The sequence below is a fragment of the Acyrthosiphon pisum genome, chromosome X, assembly GCF_005508785.2.
Source record: "Acyrthosiphon pisum isolate AL4f chromosome X, pea_aphid_22Mar2018_4r6ur, whole genome shotgun sequence".
In the NCBI taxonomy this organism is placed as follows: Eukaryota; Metazoa; Arthropoda; class Insecta; order Hemiptera; family Aphididae; genus Acyrthosiphon; species Acyrthosiphon pisum.
The window spans coordinates 36,527,594-36,551,485 of NC_042493.1; the positions used below are offsets into that span (position 1 = coordinate 36,527,594).

Genomic DNA, 23,892 nt, shown 5'->3' on the forward strand with positions numbered 1-23,892 from the left:
AAGTAACGACTGGACGGGACAGCTACACCTATGGCTATCAATCGATACTTTCTAGGGCTATCTCCCCTCCCCCTCCCCAAATCACACACCAAGGCAAACATATTCGTTTCGGCGGCTTTAAATGCGCAAAAAAAAAAATAACCGGTCGGACCGTCGACGGCACACAGGTTAAATATCTAGTATATACCTATAATGCATATATCTATACATTATATCTAAATATTCATTAATATAATATGAGAACCATGTGGTAAACGTTGAGCCGATTAGTTTCAAGACTTACTACCTAACACTATACATATACATATATACACACACAAATATATATATATATATATATAAAACGAGACGCCGTTAATATTATAATATTATGCCGTGTCCTAGTGAATCCGACGAATGCGATGAAAAACAAAAGTTTGTATTTCTCCACATCGGACGCATCGCACTCACAATAGAAATCGCACGCACTCATCGCACTCACGTAGGACAAGGTGTTAGTGTACATTATGTAATGTTATTGTACACGCCTATACATTAAATTTACATTGTCATTCTGGAGTATTTTTCAAAAATGTTTATTATTATTAATACGAAAAGCGTCGTATGGTTCGTTTCCGACTCCGTGTTGCTAATAAAATAAACTACACGTGAAATAACAATAATATATCATATCAAAAGTATTAATATATACATATTACGCTTAACGAAAACATAGGTAATAATCGAATATTAATTAAAATGATTTTGAAAAAAAAATAAAGAAAAAAAGAAAAAAACTATATTATTATATATATGTACACAAAACAAATAATATTACGTTAAGTATAAAAAAAAATTAAATTAAAACTACAAAACTAATTTTTTGTTTGTTTTGTTTTTATGTTTGATCGAAACACGTCTAAAATATTATTATTTTATTTTTATTATTACAAACGAAATAAATGTTTTAATAGATACTTATATATAATATTATGTATACAAGTACACGACATTATATATGCGATAAAATTGTGTTTTAACAATATAATATAGTAGTAGGTAATAATTTATGTATTTAAGAGAACACATTTCGAGAGTTTCTACAATGCGTCGACAGTAAAAAATGTTTAGTATTTAAATGTATTTATGATAAATGCAACGTCGGCGGCAGCATATATATATATAGCGTATATATTATTATAAATCATGTTCCGTAATCAGCTATTATTGATATCATTATTATTGTTATTATTATTATTATTATTAATTTTTTTTTAACGATGCTTTGGTAGGTAATGCCATATACGAGAATTAGCGAAAGGAACACACAACACACTTAACGTAATATATATATTAAAGTTGAATTGAGTCAAGAAGGGCGTGGGGGGAATAAAGAGTAAAATATTAAAATTATATCACCGTACGGAATTTGGTTCTTTTTTATTTTGCACTTTGCGATGTACACACGAGAGAGTTCAAACGCTTGATCGATACAATAATAATAACATAATAAACGATGACGGACAATTCGGAATGGTAAAATAATTGGTTTGATTTAAATAAATTGTTTATTATCCGCGTTCACGATACAACTATATAGGTATATGACGAGTTAACAATATAAGCTAACCCTCCTACACCGGTCCAATATTTCGGCGACGCGCGGAAAATATAATATATTAATATATAACGTGACGATAATAATAATATAATACGTGTATATAATAATAAATTTACGTAATACGTTTAATATTTCAATAATATTCAATAACTATTGTTGTTTGTATAAGGCACGTGACGAGTTTTTAGTTGAAATTAAAATATTAGCAATACGTACATTTTATAATGAATATACAACACGCATATAATATACCATCGCATTATATAAATATAGGTGATGTGAATATTAATTATTAAACAACAACCGCGTTTGTTGGCGTGCCTACTTTATTTAGTATTTTATTTATTTTTATTATTAATATTCAGCAGTGGAACGGAAGGAAGTTATGGAGAGGTGGTCTATCCCGCGACGAGGCCGGATCCGGAGGGCTAGACTTATAATATTATTTCGATGAAAATAAAATGTTTACTGACGCTCAAGTAGGTTGTATGTCTTAAACAAAACGAAAAGGGAAATAAAAAAATGTTAACTGCTCGACGGTAGATATATAATTATATTATTATGTACCGACTGTGAAAAAAAAACGAAAAACTCACTACAAGAAACGTCGAAAAGCTCGTGTGTGGTATGTCACGGGAGGGGGGGGGGACGAACGAGTCGATATTATAATGTATATAAAGTATAAATGTCGTGTTTTTCGCGCGACGAAAAGAAAAAGTAAAATAATAATAATAATAATTAGTAATAAAAATGATTTACACGGCCGTTTCCGTGTGGCTGTGCGACGAAAGACGTTCGACGTCGATGTGAGGGACGCCAATCGCATTGTCGCTGTCAGCGTATTCGATGGATCCGCCGGTGCCGGTGCCACCGCCTCCGCCGGTTTTGGATGACGATCCGCCGCCGCCGCCCGTCGCCGCAGACAGTCTCTTGCTGAAGCACGGCTGTTTGCGCAACACTTCGGCCAGCGACTCGCCGTAACGTGCGTCCAGACCCTGCCGGAAAGCGTTAACCACTCGTATCTGTGGAAATTGTCGGAAAAAAAACAACATTTATATATATATATATAATTACTGCGTAATAAATTGTATTCAGGTGTACGTTTTTTTTTTTAATAATAACGATGGTAAGAAAACAAAAATAAACCAAAAGAAAAAAAACCAAAAATATTATCGCGTGCGTCGTTTTTCGCATACTTACGCATTATATTTTATATTATATTTTAATATCAATGTCCATGCGGTGATACGGCCAAATCAAAACAGAACAGTGTTTGTATTTTTTGTTAAACAATATGTACTGTTGAGTTTTGGCTTTTGTGTACAACGCGTGGACACGGCATAAGACACCGAGTATATAATATATACTCATAATAATATGATGGTTATTAATTATTAATAAATTATGCGATTATAGAATAACGACGCGCGGCGTTTTGCTCTACGCGTTGTGCGTAATAATTATATGATTAATGTTTAAAAGAATAAAATTTCTAAAAAAAAAAAACAAACAAACTATAAAAAATCGACCGAGCTGCTCTATTGTAATAATATGTCATACATAATATATCACAATATATTATATAAATGCGCCTACGCAGGTAAACAAAAATATAAAATAATCAGCGTGTGGTTATATATTTATACGTAGGTATATAGGCACAAAAAATAATGTCAGTATGGTGATTATATGACGTACGCGCAGTATATACAGGGCGTGGGTGTCTCGAGGATTTACCGAATTCGAAATTAAAACAGCAATAATCGGTGGTTGATTAAAACCGGAAGCTACGCCGCCTTAAAAAAAAAACGGAAGCCGGCTGGTCCCCGTAACGTACGCCCTGTACATCCGCGGCACACTGGTGACAAATATGTATATAGATTATATTATATTACATACTATATATCGTACCCACTATATACAATATATTATGTAACGAGGCTGTGGTATATAATATACACAAACGCGACGATAATATAATATAATATGTCTAGGTACCTATATAATAATATAATAATAATACCACTCGTATGCGGGTGTGTGTGTGTACGCAAAACGTATAATATTAATAAATGTTAATCATCATCACTACATTACAATATGAGCAATAATAATGAAAATCGTTATAATATACATAATGCGCGTATATACGTATCATTGCGCGTACATCATGTATACAGTACAACGGCTGTTATACCGCGGTGAGTGAGGATAATATTATATATTAATTATATTATAGGTATTAATGATGATGATTATGAGATGATATATGATGAATGGGTATTAAACGATTATGTTATATTATAATGTTAATTGTAATGTAAATAAATCAAAAGTCAATAACAGCATCAGCGGCGGCGTCGGCAGCGGCAGCGGTAGTAATTATTATTATATTGTATATAATAATAATATCGTAATGATAATTATATAATATACAATGCGTGTTATGAGCGTAAAATATATTATATGGTTAAATAGTATAATGAACTGTAGGCAATCGTAATGACAACTAATTGCGAATAATTAGAACACGCATTGCTGTGATATGAACAATATATATATGTAGAATAATGACACATGTACAGTTAAATAATATATGTGACGCGCGTGTGTGTAGGTATATATATATATATATATATAAATATAAATAGGTACTGGCGTAATTGCGAGTTTATAGCATACATGGATATAAGAATGTAATGTCGCACGTAGAAATGTGTACGACACGATTATGATGACGATGAGGATGATCAGATGACAGAGTAGGTAATGTGTTAAACATATTATATATGTATATTATCGTCATCCATTGATGACTATGATGAAGATGATGATGGAACACGCTGAAAAACCCGGCACGGCAAATAGCTGCAAACAATGCTCCCGGGGTGGGGGGCGGGGAGTTCCTTTCACCACACGTGTAATACATTTCCCCAACGATTTTTTTACCATCAATAACCCATCCCTCGCAAAAGTGTCGTCAATAGAACGTTTCTACCGACCTAATCTTGCGCCCTGTCCGCCGGGAGGGCTACAATATCGTCCATGTTGCCCCCCGCACCAAGGTGGTAGGTATGTGTAAATACAATATACATATAATATGTTTTATATTTGCACGTCGACAATTACGTACGCTGTTATGTCATCAATGTAATATGCAGCATTATTACAATCGAGAGACATGAACAGTACCTGACAAATTGTAACTGACGGGGAGCCGGACGTGTGATTACTGATTAGCATGCAAAACGACATCAGTTGTGCACTCGATATACGAGGGTGTATCTGGAGTATTTGACAATTTAAATAATGATAATTGTCAACACCCTTCCCCCGTCCAGATACACCTTACGTATATACACGTCAAGACGTATCGTATAGTGTTGTACATTACGACACGACACAACGCACCATTACATAATGCGGCGACTTAAATATTTCCCCCCGCGGGCACTACGTAAGTATACATAATAAATAATATACTCGGACAAGTGTTATTCATGCAACAAAAGCAATAGTTCAAAGCGACAGCTACACATTATAATAATATTATATTAAGTACAGAATACATAATGGTAAACGGTAAACAACAGTAGTACAATATAGTAGAATTAATGGTATACACATGATAATATATACATATAGATACAATATAGTATATATATATATAGTACCTATACAATATAGTATAGTAGCAGTGAAATACAGTAATGATAGTAGTAGTGCGAATGGTATATATTTATAGAGGTTTTAAGAATAGTGTTTCAAGGGAAAAAACCAATCATACGCGCGCATGTGTGAAATCTTCATCTCTGGCATAATATGCGTCTTGGGCACAGTCGGACAGTAATACGTACATCATCAGCGGCGGATGGGGTTGGAGACTTTTGGATTCCGGCCATACGCAAAACGATAAAATAATATACACCGTCGACATGGCATTATGGTACACCACTATACAAATGTCCTAAGCACCATCACAGTGAAGGTGTATGACTGTGTTCAGGGGAAAGCGAGTAAACTATGGCAAAGGTTATAGCGCATAGTTTCCGGGAGGGAAAGGCTTCAAACATGTGTTACCTGTATATGCGTTCACCATACGTGGAACCACTGAACTCCAGCGTCTATGAAAAAGAAATTAATCGTACACGCTGTGCGCTGTTAGTAAAAAATATATTAAAATAGCGTAAAATAGTATTATTTCGTACGGCCGACGAGCGGGCGCGTCGACCTGATGATGAATGACATATCGCCGTGCCTGGATAAATGTCACAATCAATGGTCAGTAGGGGGGGGGGGTGCGCAATGATATATAATATTATTATAATAACATTGGAAGGGAACGTCCGCGTTGCGTATTGCGCTCGTCGCAGGTAATTTAGCGATGTAATATTATTTATTATTTAAAAATATTATTTGGTAAAGCAATGGTTTTTTATGTATTGTACTATTTTTCCGAGTCGAGTGGTAATTTATACCGCGTCTACAACGCAGTTGCTTAAAATAAAATAAAAAAATTATTTGTTTCTATATAATTATACATACTATAATTATTTTAATATAGTAATCGCAATAATGTTTATAATAAAAATATGAGTCTTGTAAATGTGTGACGTGTGTAAATTAAATTTAAAAAAAAAAGGTATTGAACATCGGCAACAACACTATACAAAATAAACACCGTCGTCAACATTATTAAATATTATCCTACATCATAGGTATAGGTAACAATATTCTCAACAACAACAACGATACTATTATAACACTAAAGACTATATAAATATAATATATTATATGTAATATTTAGGTATACGTACAAACTATGTTATAAATTAGTAATACTAAATAACAATATTCGTAACGATTCTAAAAAAAAAAAAAAATAAATAAATAATAATAATAATAATAATGAAAAATGCTTTCATTAATTACGAGATAATGACGTGTCGAACGACTGACTGATGACGATGAGCAAAAATCGTATTTAAACTTTATAATATTCGGTACGCGCACATCGCGTACTTATACAAGTCGTAGAAATACACGCATACCTGCCTTACTATACTAACCTATTTTGAATACACATAATAATAATATTATATCCTAATCGTATCATATTATATTTAACACAATAAATAAGTATAATGTATTCAATAAACATAGCATCTACGCGCATTAAATATAATATATATTATTATAATATATGAGAATAATGATTGTAATGACGTTATACGTAACAATAATAATAATAATAATAATAATAATAATAACTGCGACGACGAAAAAATAAAGAGAAAAAACATCATCGACGAGAACACGTGACACTATAATATAATATATTATAATAATATTGCATATTATACCTATATTTGTACATCAAATATAAATATCAAGTCCTCTGCTGATTTTTTTCACTCAACTCCACTATACACGCGAACAAACTAATCGTCTTTAAGTCTAAAAATATGTATTATACGATACAACAGTATAATAAATTAATAATAAATATTGTCGCCGAGGAAAGAGAACGATTTTACCTACTACAAAACTAGATAAATAATAGTAATAATAATAACCTTAATTAAACTGTAATCATATTATTATGTTAAAATTAGACGATCACACCTATTTTAATGTTATACTGTAGTAAAAAAAGCAGCAGCCACAGCACGGACGTGTGTACATGGGGCGTTAGCTACTGCGGGACACACACATGCGGGCGCGCGATCGCGGTTTTATCGGTATGTACGGGATCCTGCGGTGACGTCGAGCGCGTGTGTCGAGTCGGCGGTTGTCTTGTTCAAACTTGTATTTTATTATTCTTCACGGCCACCTTTGAACAGAATCAATAATCGCCACAAAAAAAAAAAAAAAAAATTGGGTTTGTGTAAATTATTATTGAAAGTGAACAAGAATGGAAAAACAATGCATAGTGTTATTGTATCATTGATATAGTATAAACAACACTATGCACGAAAACGGGAGGAAAGAGCAACAGCAGCGGAGACTCAGTTTAGAGCAGCATCACCACCATACGTGTTTTATTTTGTGTAGTGCACATACGAAAATGCGATGAATAATAATAACATTCAAGTTAATTTTTTTGTGTAGAGCATCGTTGTTATATCATTGTTATGAAGTGTTATCTCGACGAAATCATATTACAATAAACGGAAACACACTATACCGCACCACGATATTATAAGTTTCTTCTATTACCGTTAGATCACTGACAGGCGCGTACAACACATAGTCACGACAGTAATATTATGCTATCGTCACATGACGTGTAACATAATATTATATACAGCACATTAGTGCAGTCGCACACTGCAAGTATGACGCGTATGCATGTATGGTATATGTATACTGCAGTGATCTGTAGTACGGGAGTATCGATGAAATTATATAATTAAATACAAGACTCCGTGGCGTATCGAAATGAACTTAATGAAATCGAAAAAAATAGTATTGTTGAGTGTTTATGATTGTAATAAATGCATGTATATAATAAGTATTAAAATAATAATAATAATGGATTATAGTTTTAACGTTTAATAAAATATACAATATTCACATACTACACATTACACATGCGCACACATACCACACTCGCGCGTCACTACGCTCGTCCGCACATTATACTATATTTTATATACCTACTGCTATTTTTATATTATTTTTTCAAATCAGTGTGGTTACGTATAAAACGTACCCCTAGGTTCGTATGCAAAAAACGACAGAGGACTTTAAAAAGTCAAAAAATAGTTTCTTTTGGTAATAACTAATAAGTATCTATATTATGTAGTAGAAGAAATAGAAACAACGACAGATCGCCTAGTAGTATATAATATATTATATACATACATATTATATACACGTATAGCGACAGTGAAAATATAGTAAAGAATATTAACAAGTATAATATTATAATATAATAAAAGTAAAATTTGAGTAGCAGCAGCAACACCGTAAAATCAGAGCAACAAAAAAAGATTAAAAATAATAGGGTAATGATATACCACCACATAGAGAATTTGTGATAATTATTATATCTTTGAAATAAAGTTAGTAAAAAAATACGGTCAATCAAATACAGTAAAGTTGAGAAAATATTAAGAAGAAAAGTATTACCAATATAGACAACTGAGCATAAAAATGTGTTTACGACAAACTATTATATTTATATATATATATATATCAGTATAAAACAACTCTATATAATATATACTACTATTATGATAACTATTATATCATCGGTTTTGTGACAATAAATTACTTATTAAAAAAAAAATTGCCGAAACCAATTACACACCAAATACAACGAAAGATATGGATCGTAAAGTACACGCTTAATAAAAAAAAAACAAAGCTTTTCACGCAATATTTTACTACTTTATAAATTTGATAGGATCAATAACTGTTGTTGTATTATTATACAAATAAGAGCAACTAGAACACGTCAACGGAGATTTAATCAATTAATATTTCAATAATGTATAGTGTTAATATATAATATTATACGAACAACTGTTAGGTATATATTATTGTAATATTCGGATATTACGTTTTTTAGACCAAATAATATACAGAACGGATCAATAAAATGGAAACCGAACAACGACAGGTTTAGGTAACAACGATGGGATTTGTAATAATAATCGTTTGATATAAAGTAAAAACAACCACTACGATATATAGAATAAGCGAGGGAGGGAAGAAAACAAATTACGGTACGGTTTAAAATGTATCAAATGAGCACTACCAACAAGTATATTATTACATAGCAATAATATTACTCTTAAAAGAAAAAACACGAAATTTTAAATACATCTACTACAATAACAAAATGTTCTAGTGCTGCTGCGGCGGCGGTTGGATAGTGTGTATACATGAAACATATATTAGGTATATACATTGTATGTATATATAATATATTATATGATGATGGTTGATGATATGTAAGTAATAATATTTGCATGCACGAAAATATGAGAAAACAAAAATTAAGACAACACAGTAAGTATTTCTTGTTTCATGATTCAGTTTAAAAAAAAAAAAACAAAAATAAAAACGACTAAAATATAATAATATTGTTTTGCAGAGAAGAAATTAATAGGTACCTATTTTATTTTACAATTATTATCGTGCAGTAATGTTCCGTAATATAATATAATATGATCGATGCGCGCGTGTGTTGTTTTAGTAATTAATCTCCGATCAGTGAAAACCTCCGGAGGCTATAATATTATAAAATAATAGGTAGGTAGGTAGGTAATAATATAATATTTTTTTTTTACTCTGCAGACTTACGACATTCATCCGAGATATAAAATTACAAAAAAAAAATGACGAATTTAATTTAGGTTAATACCTGTTTTTAATCATCACTCGAAAATTAGGTTAATCTATTAAAATAATTATAAGTTGTAAGGACATAAATTTGGTAATGCGATATTTACACGCCGCCACTCTGGCGAGGGATCGACGGCGCGCCTGAACTTAAAAACGAACCAAAACGCGGACGTATGATAATCGTTGATTTAAAACAGGCCTTAAAAGGATCGAATATTTTAATATATTTTGTCTGTGTTGCAGTAAAATAATTTGGTAATTAATAATATGCATATAGATGTGTGTTTGTGTTTAAATTTTAAATCAAAATAAACAATGCGTGACATGTACACACGCGCGTTAAGGGAATTAATAATTATTATTATTGTAATAAGTAACCTGAAACACGCACACAAACAAAATATGTCTAAACAGTATTAATTATTTTGTTAAAAACACTAATAATAATTAACCGTTGTCTCACACGCTCACACATACGACACACATATTATGTAACATAACGATGATGGATGTTAAAATAAATAAACGTAATAATAGAATATTTTGTTCTATTGTTGTCTTCCGTGTGGAAAAAAAACATAAAAATATTAATTTATGCAAATTGTAAGGTTTATAAACAAACTCAACAAAGAATTTATTGTGGTAACTGTTTTAATTAGCACGGCCTTTAGCTAAAAAAAATGTTCCATGATAAAATTTTAAGAAAAAAAAAATTAAATTTCTAGGTACCATTTCTTAAAGTATTACAAGTAAGTGAGCTGCTGTAAACTTATTAGAAACAAAACACGTTTAACTGTATTTAACATACTTGGGAGTGTATATGTGTAATATAGTTGCCGTTTTTAATACATGCGACGGTTATTTCCTTCGACACTCATTGCAGTTGATGCTGCTCTTGCAGTTTTAAATTATATGCATTTTCCGTTTGTGACACACTTCATTTCGTCTGTATCCATTTGTTGCCGATATACCAATAAATTGTTGATGTATATATATATATTATATAAATGTATTGTATTATCAAACGGTGTATAAATTTAAAATAATATCATTTAAATAAACTTAACGATAATAATATCGCTGTGCACTTTTATTTTTTTCAATATAAAACAGAAACATTGTTTCATTAATTATTCACGGAATCCACCTATAATATAATAATCAACTATATTATATAATAGCAAGCGTTTATCTACACTATATAATTATAATTAATTTGAAAATCGGTATAAGTAAACACTAAATAAAGAAGAGTACTATATAATGCTCTGCGGTGGTGACTAGATCGACAAACAATAAAAACTATTCAATAATATAATATAATGTAATAATAATAATAATTAATAATAATAATAATAATAATAATAATAATAATAATAAGTATAGTAAATACTATCATTTGAAGATAAGTAATAGTAAATTGTACATAAAATCTAAACAGCCATTTATTCCCCTTCCTCACCACTATAAGTCATTATAATCATTGTTATAATCAATAATATTCGTTGGCAGCGAGAACATATTAATATAATCTCTTAAATTTTAAAACATTTGTTATTAATATAATTAATAAAGCGTTAGTTAAGTATATATTAATTTTTTATTATAACTAAAATAATAGTTATATGGATTTGAGCCCACGTTAGTTACAACAACTTACACCAATTAAATATTTTTAACATCTAGAAGTATTTGGAATTACAACGTTCATTAAATCGAATTCTTCCGAAAATGTCAATCGCAGCTTAGTATGTTTTAGGTATATACGCACAATAAAATAGCAGAACCTATATTGTGTATGGCTTTGTTAGGTGGCACTCGATTGGTCAAATGGTTCACGATTATCATTACATCTATTAATAGGGAACGAACGGTATCATTATCGAAATAGAAATATTGTCAGGATGTATCTTCATAAGTCGGCCTGACATAATAATATATAGTTACGTTATTCGAACAAGTAAACATTAGCTTACGACGCAGAAAATTCCAAAAATGCATATTGTCTTACATACTTGCATAAGCAATAATATATGTGGACATCGACGTGCGTAATGTCACGATTAAGCATCGAGAACGACTTTAAATCTAATGAGATTGGACACGGGACTTTCGAAATCAATTTAGGGCGAGTATACCTAGAATTAGTAAGTACCTATATTTGGTTCGAACTTCGATCGTTGCACTGAAACAAACTAACGTGCACGTGGTTAGGTAAGCAGATGATCTCGGATTTTGTCGATGTTTTTATCTCTTCGGTGAGATAGTGTACACGAATCATGTTCAAATAATTCGCTATTATTTGCCCCTACACGCTGGCGAATAAAATATTACGATGAAGGATTACCTATGTCTACTAAAGAGATAAAGAGGTCTAATATTATATATTTCTACCAATCGCGATTGTCATATTATTTAATGGTGTGTTGTATTAAACGACAGTTTGGAAATTTCAAGAATAAAAAACATTAATCAAACGCATCCTTGCGTGTAAAAAGATGAAGAATAAGAAGAGCAATTGAAAGAAATGCACAGATATTTTTTTCTGACGACGTTGCAGCAAAAACACTACTAAAATTAAAGACGTCGTCAAAGAAGGGTAGGTAAAATTCGCTGTGATACTATCAACGCAATAACGATGATGACATAATAATATTAATAATAACCATACATAACTACTATTACAAGTATAACAAGAACAAGAAGAACAAGAACAACAAAAACCACCAACAGCGGCGGCTTTAGACCGAGTGAAAAAAATATTAACAATAATCAATAAATGTAAAGTATAATAATAATAATAATAATAATAATAATAATATTATCGCGTTTGAGTTTCAAGAGAGATATTTCGCGTCTATTATTATTTATTATGTATTATAAAATTAATTATAATAATAATTTTACATTTAAATAATAATAATAATAATAATAATAATAATAATATCGCGGTATTTATCGATTAACGTGTGTGTGGTGCCTTGTGTCCGAGACGAACAACAACAACCGGTCAAACCATTTGACCTTGCCACATTCTCTGAAAAGAAATACGTGTGCGTTACAATAATTTAAATCCAACGTAATCGAAAAAAAAATTAAGTGCAAACCAAAAGAAAAAATCAATATATATAAAAAAAAAAATTATCCACACACATTATTCGCATTACTCATCGCATAAGCGGCAGTGAAATTTGCTTTCCACTGAAAAAAAAAAAAAGTCCCTCGAGGAAACCTCAAAATCGAGCAGCCAATTGTAAAACATTACGTATAATATTGATCATCTCGAAAATACAACAATTATATGAAAGCATGAAATCACGCGTGTAATTTAAAAAAAAAATCCACACCCATTCATCATACAAACACGCACAAAAACTTAAACACACACACACACGACACACACACATACACGCACGCACGCAAAACTTACACACACATAAACACCGAACAAAAATCAAAATCCAAACAACGTTATTATTATTATTATTATTATTAAACGTACCTAATTAATAATAGGTATAATATAATACTATGTATTATTATTATTATTAACGACGTGGCCGATTCCTTAAACGGAATATATTACAAAATAAATTATTGTGTTAAGTAATTTTGAGTAGGTAATATTAAGCGGCGACACCAGCGATAATAATTACAAAATATAATCATTATACATATACTATATATATTAGATTTACTAATATATACCCTTACCTCAAGTGCGGGTGGCGTTTGTTGCATTAAATACTGCGGCATCCGGATTTTTTTTTAATTATTATTTTTTATCAACAATTATGTTTATATCGTAACTCAGAATATTGTACCAAATAATAATATGTGTAAATTTATTTTATATAATATTATCATTACATATTGAAGAATAAATCCATAATAATTGTATGTGTATTACGCAAAACGACAACGAACACGTCGTTCAACTCCTATCACATTACCATCAATAAATATATTTATATTATAAATATATATATCATCACACACACGCGCGCGTACGCGCTTTCACGTTATATATACCTGAACACTACTACTATATATATTTCGATTTAATAATAATAATAATAATAACGAAAATAATTGTATATTGTTTTGTTGAATAATAAATATATATATGTATTATATAGGTAATAATATGTAAAGAAGACATTAAAAGGCAGAAACACACACGCATACACGCACATACACACACGCACACACAACTTCCGCACACACACTTTAACGTGACAGCGATTGACAATGTATGAAAATTGCGTTTAGAACGAAAGAAATTGATTCATTGTCTGCGACGTAAAGTGCGCGTGGGAAAATAAGAATTAAATAAATATATAGAGTTTACAAATAAAAAAGCCGAGCAAGCCACTTATCAAGTACAATAATGACAACAACCGATACCAAAAGCTGTATAAAGAAAATAAAAACAAAAACAACACACCGTGCAAAAATAAAACTTCAAAAATAAATCTAAAGGGATCAAGGATCGGGTCAGCAGTAGCAGCAGCATTAGTATGTAATATAGTCATTATTGTTATGCATAATAACTGTACTATATTATATAATCATAGAAAACATATATGTGTTATATACATATAATATATATTCTATGATTATTTTGTATATTTGTATTACTTTTTCTCGACTACTATACTAGTACTATACTACTACTACTACCACAACTACTATTACTTATTTCAATGGTCGTAATCATCAACCTATTGTATTGTACTCAAATAGATCATATAAAAGACATTATTGGTACGATTTCAATTTTAGGGTATTTAAAACGAGAATGAGTACACATGCCAACACACGCTACTGATTGGGTTCCCCGATCGCCTGTCGTGAGCAACGATGTGAATTTGACACACGCATAATATTATGCAACCAAACCCGTGGACTGCCTCTGAAATCGTAATTGTTAAGCAAATCACGTGTAGGTATTAACTTTAAAATGAAAATCTCGGAAACCTATCGAAAGGTCATAGACAATGTAGCACATGCGCGTTAAGCCTTAGCCAAGTCCACGTTCAGTTTTGATCTTACATATCATACATTTTTGATTTCGTACATCACGACAGTTTCAGTAAGAACAAATCAGTGCGCGTGGCATTAGGTGTCAGGATTTCGTAGAAAATGTTTGATAGTGAAAATTGATTTTAGATAATTTTACGTTTTTAAAGAACGCTTGAATACGCCATTACTAAATTATCATAATTATAATTTAAGTTTTTTTTTTAAAATTAATTTAAACATCAAGGGATAAGCCAATTGACCCGTCTACTATGTAAAACACGACCAAGATTGCACACAAAAATACCAGACAAAATATAAATCAACTCTTTTTCACGCACACACACACACATACACATACACACACATGAGCACTCACACTCCAGCCTTATAATACTTAAGTTAATGTAATAATATCGACAGAAACATATTAATTATTAAATTATTAAATTATTAAACATGCATCAACTCCAAACTCCCCGAACTTCGTACGCTATCTTTAATATTTGATTAGTATGCGTGTGTATTATAATTACTACTTTATTAGTGGCAATTAAACAGATGGTTAATATGCCCGGACGAGTTAGTATATCTATCTACTTTTATATTTTGATATATAAAACAATAAATTGACACATAAACTTTCAGGTATAGGCATACAGTGTAATGAACCATCTTAATATTGTGTATAAACGGTAACCATTCTTATAAATGTATAACATAATGTATCGTTATCATTAATAACCCTTTTAAACTCCAATTATCTGGTAGTTAGTAAATATATGCACTTCAACAGGTTTTCAACGCTACGGTGATACAACAAACATGTAAAGTTTTTGACTTGTATTCACTCTGTACAATCATGGCCGCGTTACTATTACTTTACCATAGTACAAATATTTCCACAGCAAAAATCGACAAAGACAAATGTGCCAAACATGGCGTAAAACATTATTTGTGACGGTGGTAGTAGTAGTAGTAGTAATAGTAGTAGTAGTAGCATTAGTAGAAAAAGTAATAGCAGACCAAAAAGTAGTAATATCAAACAAACCAAATGAAAACAAGAAAATAAAACAAAATCAGTTTAAGGAAGAAAGCGGCTTACAGCTTGGTCAGTGGAGCTCTTGCTGTATGGGACCGGAATCAAACGTTCTTGCAATTCACCGCCTATCACCTTTAACGTTTAATATTAATAGTATTAGATTAACGAATAATTTTCATCAAAACCACGTTAAATATGTTTTTTTCTACCATTTCATTAATAATTTTTACATTATCATAATAATTATATATTATTATAATTTGACCGACTATTTTCCTGTTAGGAATAAAAACATGGTATTAAATGTTTCAATTTAGATCCATAATAATAACAATTTTATTCTCTGCATATCACCCATATATCATCATAGTAATATATGATCCATGTTCAGTATATATTATAAAATATGTTAAAGACTATCGTGAGGATAAATTAAATTAATATAGCATATAGGTTGAAAAAGTGCGATAGAAATAGGTAATGAAGATAACCACCAGCGCGTAAACGCAACCAAACCAAATCAATATTACCGCCGCATCACCAATAAATAAAAATAGCCCTATTTCCAAAAACGTCGTACGCAGACAATACACAGAGATCGAAACCCAAAGCAGCCACCAGTATGTGATCGCCGCCAGCATTCACATACAACCTAAAGATTAAGCTGGAGTTATGAGATTATTGTATGTGCAAGCTGGTTATAGACATTACATGAGTAATCCGTTTTTCATCCAACATCCGTAACTACACCAATTTAAAAAAACAAAATCTTTATCCCACATGAGAGACACGCAATAATCAGCGGTGGTAGATTTCAAACAAAAAAATTAATTAATTAAAAAGTGTAATATTATGATTATTATGACATCCAGTATGGGACATGATAAGCGTGTCATTTTTCACATCATTCGAATCACGCCCAGACAAAGCTATACTTTTTGAATTATTATTGGCGTTGTTTCGCTTGCGAAGCTATACCGCATATTTCGCAGTATTGTGATAGTTATGACACCTCGCGTTGTGGCCCAAGTAGAAATACTGATAGTATATAAACTATTATATATAGTATTGGTGTGCAAGTATTAACGTATAATGCCCGATATTCGGCAAGAGCAAGACAACAACAACAACAACAATAATAATAATAATAATAATAATAATAATAATAATAATAATAATAATAATAATAATAATAATAATAATAGTAGTAATAAAAGTATCATAATCACGAATGTGCGCAAAAGTTTGTGATTACAAATAAGTATATATAATATATAGTGTGTAAATAGATAATAAACAAGGTATAGACATACGGAGACAGAGAAATAAGAGTGACAGAGTGAAAGAGTGAGTGAGCGAGAGAGCCAGACATCAAACAATGTATAATATAATAAGACATTAAACGATAGCTATTAGCACAGGCGAATTTACCTTAGTAAATATATGGCACATTATTAAATAATAATAATATAAATAAAATAATAACATGAATATAACAATAGTTATTACAATAACAGTAATAACATAAATATAATATAGTATCAAATATTATGTAAATAATATTGTATAATCTTGCCTTCGCAGCCTACTCACATATTATACTGACGTGTTGGTAAATTGTGTTAGTAAAACCCGACTGCCGTTTTTTTTTTTTTTTTTTGTTAGTACGGGTAGCATGATATTATAATATTATTATTAAATGTGTGTGAAAAAAGAATATTGGTTGTTAGTGTCAATGTATCACTAAATAGGCATCGTGGATCGTCAACGTTAGCAAGTGGACGTGTTTGATAAAAATTAGATAGCACGATTTTAGCGTTGTCTCTTCGTGATAGACAATTTAATGCCGCGTTGCATAAAGAATCACTGAACATTCAATGGATAAATAGTGACCTAATGGGTCTTTAAACATTATTCAGTGGCCCATGGTAGGTTCGTTAAATTAATAAATTTTGTATGCAACTCAGCATTAGACATATTATGGAACAATACATTATGTTTTATCTTAGTTACTTAAACTCCCTACTCTTAACACAAGCTTTTGCTTATAGAGAGTAGGTATCAACAAAAAAAATTATGTATATGCTTTGTATATATATATATTATGTATAGTTGAATTATCTACAACTAAATAGTCGACTACATCTTGTTTTAATCAGAGCATTTAAGTCGGCAGTCATATGCATATAGAGCAATATTTACAATACATTACAACTGATAAGATTTGATAGTGATTGATAAGACTAGAAAATCTATGTTACATCCCTAGTTTTAAGATTAAATCGTTATTTTAATCTGTTATCAGTTGTAATATTTTGTAAATACTTCCATGTAGGTATTTAGCCGCTAAACTTCAATGATATCTAGTTGTTTTAAATGTCTATGCAGACAGTACGCTGTAATCTGACTACTCAAGTATCAGAAATATAATCAAACGTTAGCATAGTACAGTATTACGTCTATATATCAAGCGATGCCCATCTAGTAATACAATATATACATCAAGATTCAAGCACAGCACGCGCGTATACGAAATAAGCCTTAAACGATGCTCAGCCGACACCGCGTACAAATTCCTTTGTTGACCAGCAAACGCACTGCAGCCGGTGGGGAGGCACACGCAAAGGCAGAGAGAGAGAGAGAGAGAGTGAGAGAAAATTATTGAGAGTGAGAGAGAGAGAGATATATTGAGATATTGAGAAAATAGTATAATATAAATATTAAATAGGATTGAAAACTACCCAGTTTATTTATAAAAAAAATATATACTATCTCAGAAAAAGAACGAAAACAAAATATACCCAAGCTCGAAAATTCATATAATTTGTACGTAAGTATAATAATAATGATAATAATAATAATAATAATAATAATAAGTCGATAAAAAATGTGACGTTAGTAAAATAAAAATAAATATATATATATATAATATTATATATATTATGTATAGTTAAATAAAAAATAACGATAACAAAAATAATTATCGTTATATAAGGTACATATATTATATTATATTAATAATAATATATTATGTAAGTAAATAAATTATTACGAAATTGCTCGTTTGTTTGTTGTTTTTTTTTTCGATATTTTTTTTCCTTATTAAACGTGACGTTCACAAGACCGTTATAGGACAATTCGTTATTAAGAATATTATTTTTGTTTTTTTTTTATCCCTCACTGAGTGGTGTCTTGTTGTTAGTAGGAGGGGCTGCTTGGTGGTGGTTGTGTTCCTCGTCTATGTACGTGATGTTGTCGGACAAAGGACGGCCCCGCGAGCTGGTAGTGGTGCGGAAACTATGTATGGAACGCCGTTCTTCCAGGTCTTCTAGTGTGGACTTGAAAGCTCGGATGACACGCAGCTGCAAACACACAAACACAACACGCGTGTCATGCGAAGTGTGTTTTTATCTTGTTTTAGGTGATGTGTACAACAACTTTTTATTTTTATTTATTTCAATAAATTAATAATTAAGATATAGATGTTATATTATGTATATACTTTTTTTATTATTATTATCATTCAATCCATATAACCAGAGATATATTGGAAGGGTTTTGGGGTGGCGAGTACGCAGGTCAGCGACAGAATAATTGCCAAATAAGGAACAATGGTGGATATGACGATTATACCTACTACCGAACTCGTAGTCAAGTATGGTTCGTAAGCTATTATATGAAAACAATAAAACCACTTATATACGCACCTATGCGTTGGTGTATAAAATCCCTGATCAGTTTTTAAAACTCGACATTTACTTCGCGCCGTGAATTTTTAACTATCTACCACTTAATTAAAAGATAATAATATACATATTTTTTAATTTCAGAAACGTGTAATATATCAAAAATATTGTTAGTAATGAAAACGCGGACTATCTACTTATTAAATATATCTATGTAAATTCTACTATATAATACAACAAACAATAAAGTGGGTAATAATGATAATGAAAATGTGTTATACAGTGAGTTTTGCTTCATGTGATCGCTGGTTTGTAGAATCAACTGTTGGAATCAAAATGCATAAGCTTAGCCAAATTATTTGTTTGTAAATTACCATTTATTAAAATCATTGCTAATCGGGTAACTGAATCAGATATGTGTGGATTATATGGCTTTAAAAACAAAGCATTACAAATTATAATTATAATATAAATAATTATAATTATGTATGTTATGTGCCAAATTAATGTCACATAGATATTTTTTAGTTACTCCAAAAATTACAGGTACCACTATTTAATTTCACCATGAGAAAAAAAATACTAAAAAATTTTCGGTTGTATTTTAACTTAAAGCCAATATAGAAAATAAATTACTCAATTGCAATCAACTAAGTATAAAGGATAATTTGAAAAAATATGTTTTGAAAAATAAATCAGTTGATAGAATCAAAATTACCTGCAGCAATGTGATCACATAAACCAAAACTCACTGTATAATATATAAACTGTATTTAATATAATGAATCATTTTAGTGAAAGCAAAAATAAACAAAAGAAAACTAGCACATGAAATGTATACACTCATTAATAACAATATGTACCTACTATTACGTAGCATAATATTCGCTGATTATTCGAAAAAAATAAAACGATAACATACCTAACTAATAACACTGACGAGATTTGTCTTATTATTATACAACACATCAGTTATTAGGTTTTTCCGAATAACATGTAGGAAGGAAATATTGGTAGGTTTCAGCTGGCTCGCTCGCTCGCTCGGCTACTGATGGGCAGGAGAGTTACTCTCGTTTTCAACCGACCGAAAAAAAACGTGTTATTCACACACCAATATTTTCGTCTAAGAGTGATGAAATCTACTTATATATCAAATAATAGTTTTCCTATGTTTCATCAACAATATCTATCGGATGGATTCAGGAATTACTAGAATAAGTATATAGGTACCTAACGATGAAAACCTCGGAACATAAAAATAGACCCATCGATCGTGTCATGTGTCGGTCTTAACGACACGCATATATGTAAATGTATGTATAGAAAATTCCACCCAATGAATGAAAAACCGTTGTCGATACAACAATGACGTGCACAACTATGAGGTTATACTTACAACATCCCCCATAGTTCGTAGGAGATGGGAGTTTCCGAATGTACAACAAAATTATCATATTGTACAATCGTCACAGATAATATTATATTATATTCACACGATGTGTGTATAAAATAAAATAAAAATAATGGTATACTACTTACACCTGTCTATTATACTATTCCGTGGTCAATTATAGACCACGATAAGAATTTGACAATACGTTATCGAAAAAAAAAATATCAACGATTTTCAATACAATATACACGGATATCAGTGATGTCGTTTTTGATTATCATTATTATTCCTTTTTTCTGTTGTTTGTATACAATGTTATATTGTTGTACAGTATAACATAATATACATATATATTAGAAATATATGATGACTGATGAGTATAATTAATATTAGTATAAAGTAATCTTATGGACCCTCAGTAGGGCTTAATTACTTGTAACGCCCCCTCACGTTGTCCTCATTAATAATTCGTTATAATAGTTTAAAATATGACGTGTGTCGTGTAAAATGCGATAACGAAAACGCATCATCACAAAAATGTAATATAATAATATATAGGTGTACGCATACAATAATGTTACATTTCGGTAACGTTATGGTGCGAATCACGATAGAAAAATAAATTAAAATAAATTAAAAAACAAAACTATAAAACTGAATGTAGTATACTAGCTAAGAGAGAAGAGAGAAAAATGGCGAGACAGAGTATATAGTAACAATATAATACGACTGAAAGAACGATGTATGTAAAAATAACTTGCACACAAATTTTAGAAAAACGAACAACAAACGACGAAAAGAAAAAAATTGTCGTATTCATGAAGAATGTATCGTATTATGTTAAAATACATAATACGGTCGCACTGCAGTGAAGATATACGCGAAATAACTATTAGAAATACGACGATAAGACATTAATTAAAAAATTATATGTAACGCATATATCGATCGGCAAGAAGAAATAAAATAATCTATAAAAACAAAAATTAAGGACGATTTAAAGTATAAGAATGGACATTGACAACAAGATAAAACGACGTGAACAAAAGACAAAAAAATCAACATTTATCCGCCCTATTTTGGCGGCAATCAGTGATGCAGCCAATGATGCTCTAACCTGAGTCTGTAGCCTGGTCAGTCCACGGATCCACAGGATCTGGCCGGCCCGCGGCTTTTGCCCGGAATCGGGATCGTATCTGTTCTCTTCACCTAGATTTATAGCGTTGGTGTACTCCTCTGGATGTCCGCGTCCCCATCTGTGAATGACAAAAATCACAAGGCGACAGGGTGGTTAATATGCGCGGTTCGTCTCGCAATCGGTATAATAATGCTACAACAATATAATCATTAGGACGTTATTTTAACTATGCTTTTTATAGTACTGAGACTGAGAAAGCTCGAATGTACTTATCGACATTTGATCAGGGGTTATGATATTCTACGTGGGTTCATCTCGGATATGAAATCGGTCGCAAATCGAAATAGATTTAATAAATAGCAAACCTTAAGAAGTTTCCACCTGAGGACAAATTATATGATCTATAGACCGAGTGCGCTGAATTCATTCCGAGACGAAAAAGATTAATTTAAACTACGACGGCGTGGACGATCCGAACCGAGATTAAATTCTAGCTAGTACTTATAGCTAATCGAACATCGCTAATATTAATTATCATCACAATATTATATTGTTGGCGTGTCCTTGGGGAAGTAACACGGCCGGCTCAGCGTTTATGAGCATTTTACTTACGACAGAAGTTTCGGGATTTTGCGGGTAGGCACAGTGGTGACTATCTGACCCCACAGCAGGGTGCCGAACCCGAACAACAAGCACCACATCCACTGCTCCAGCGTGAGGCTCTTGGTGCTGAAAGCGTCCTTGCCGTACTGGATGATGAACACTTGTGACAGCACGGTGCCGATCCATATGCTGTAGAATATCGGGTTGGTGAAGAATCCCTGGAACACGTTACGCTGACCATGGATTTTACGAGCATTGATCTCATTGAATAGCGTCATCATGACAAAAGTGTTGAAGATGACGGTGAAATGTTGCGTGGGCTCCGAGCCGAATTCAGCTCCACGGCCTGTAGGTATGTCCAGCATCTTATCGCCGGCGAACAACAGTGAGAAGATAACCGTCAATTGATAGACGGCCTGGCCAATGATGTTTTTCATCATGGTGCGCGATATCAGAGGCTTCGTACGACCGTACGGTTTTCGCAACAGCAAGTCGGAAGTGGGCAGCTCAGTGGCCAACGCCAACGAGGCCAGCGTGTCCATAATCAAGTTTACCCACAACATTTGAACAGCCTGGGTAAGTGCGTAAACAAAATTCAACGTCAAAAAACCGTAGATACATATTAAAGTATACATTTGATTTTTTCGTAAAATATTAATAATTAATAATTTCCCACGTTAATGAATTTAAAAACATTCATGTTCGATCAAATACCTAATATAGCCTAATAAAATGCAGTTTTTACTTTTTTCTTAGTTTGAGACGAAACATGTTTAAAATGCGAGTCATATCAACAACTTATGAGATATCATAATTCATAGATAATAAAACAGCTATTCATATCATAATTTATCGTTAAAATAATAGTTATTTTTAAACAATTGTTTATGCTTTTGTCTCATATAATATGACTAACCTTCTGTTAGTTGTTACACATATAATTATAAATTGTTGTTCATTTACTTTTTAACTCATTAATTCTGGTTAGATTCACAGTGAATCGATCAGCTTTGTGATAAACTTTCAAAAAAATCGACTAATGTAACTACAATT

General features: G+C 31.4%; 1 protein-coding gene across 11 annotated transcripts in view; it reads right to left on the reverse strand.

The window, feature by feature from the left end:
* Positions 1-1,256: 1,256 nt before the first annotated feature.
* Positions 1,257-23,892, reverse strand: part of LOC100165138 (plasma membrane calcium-transporting ATPase 3) — a 63,036-nt gene continuing 40,400 nt past the window's right edge. For 4 of the 11 annotated variants that reach the window (XM_008190142.3, XM_008190140.3, XM_008190141.3 and 1 more), the window contains exons 14-17: positions 22,849-23,411; positions 22,216-22,354; positions 16,083-16,151; positions 1,257-2,622 (exon numbers count right to left, since the gene is read on the reverse strand). In XM_008190142.3, the coding sequence (XP_008188364.1) occupies positions 2,356-2,622; positions 16,083-16,151; positions 22,216-22,354; positions 22,849-23,411 (1,038 nt within the window). In that variant the 3' untranslated portion in view covers positions 1,257-2,355. Of the gene's footprint in view, positions 2,623-6,939; positions 7,434-11,585; positions 12,993-16,082; positions 16,152-19,081; positions 19,382-22,215; positions 22,355-22,848; positions 23,412-23,892 lie in introns of those variants that run through there. The other 7 variants (XM_008190144.3, XM_016808680.2, XM_008190145.3 and 4 more) reach the window with 7 other exon arrangements.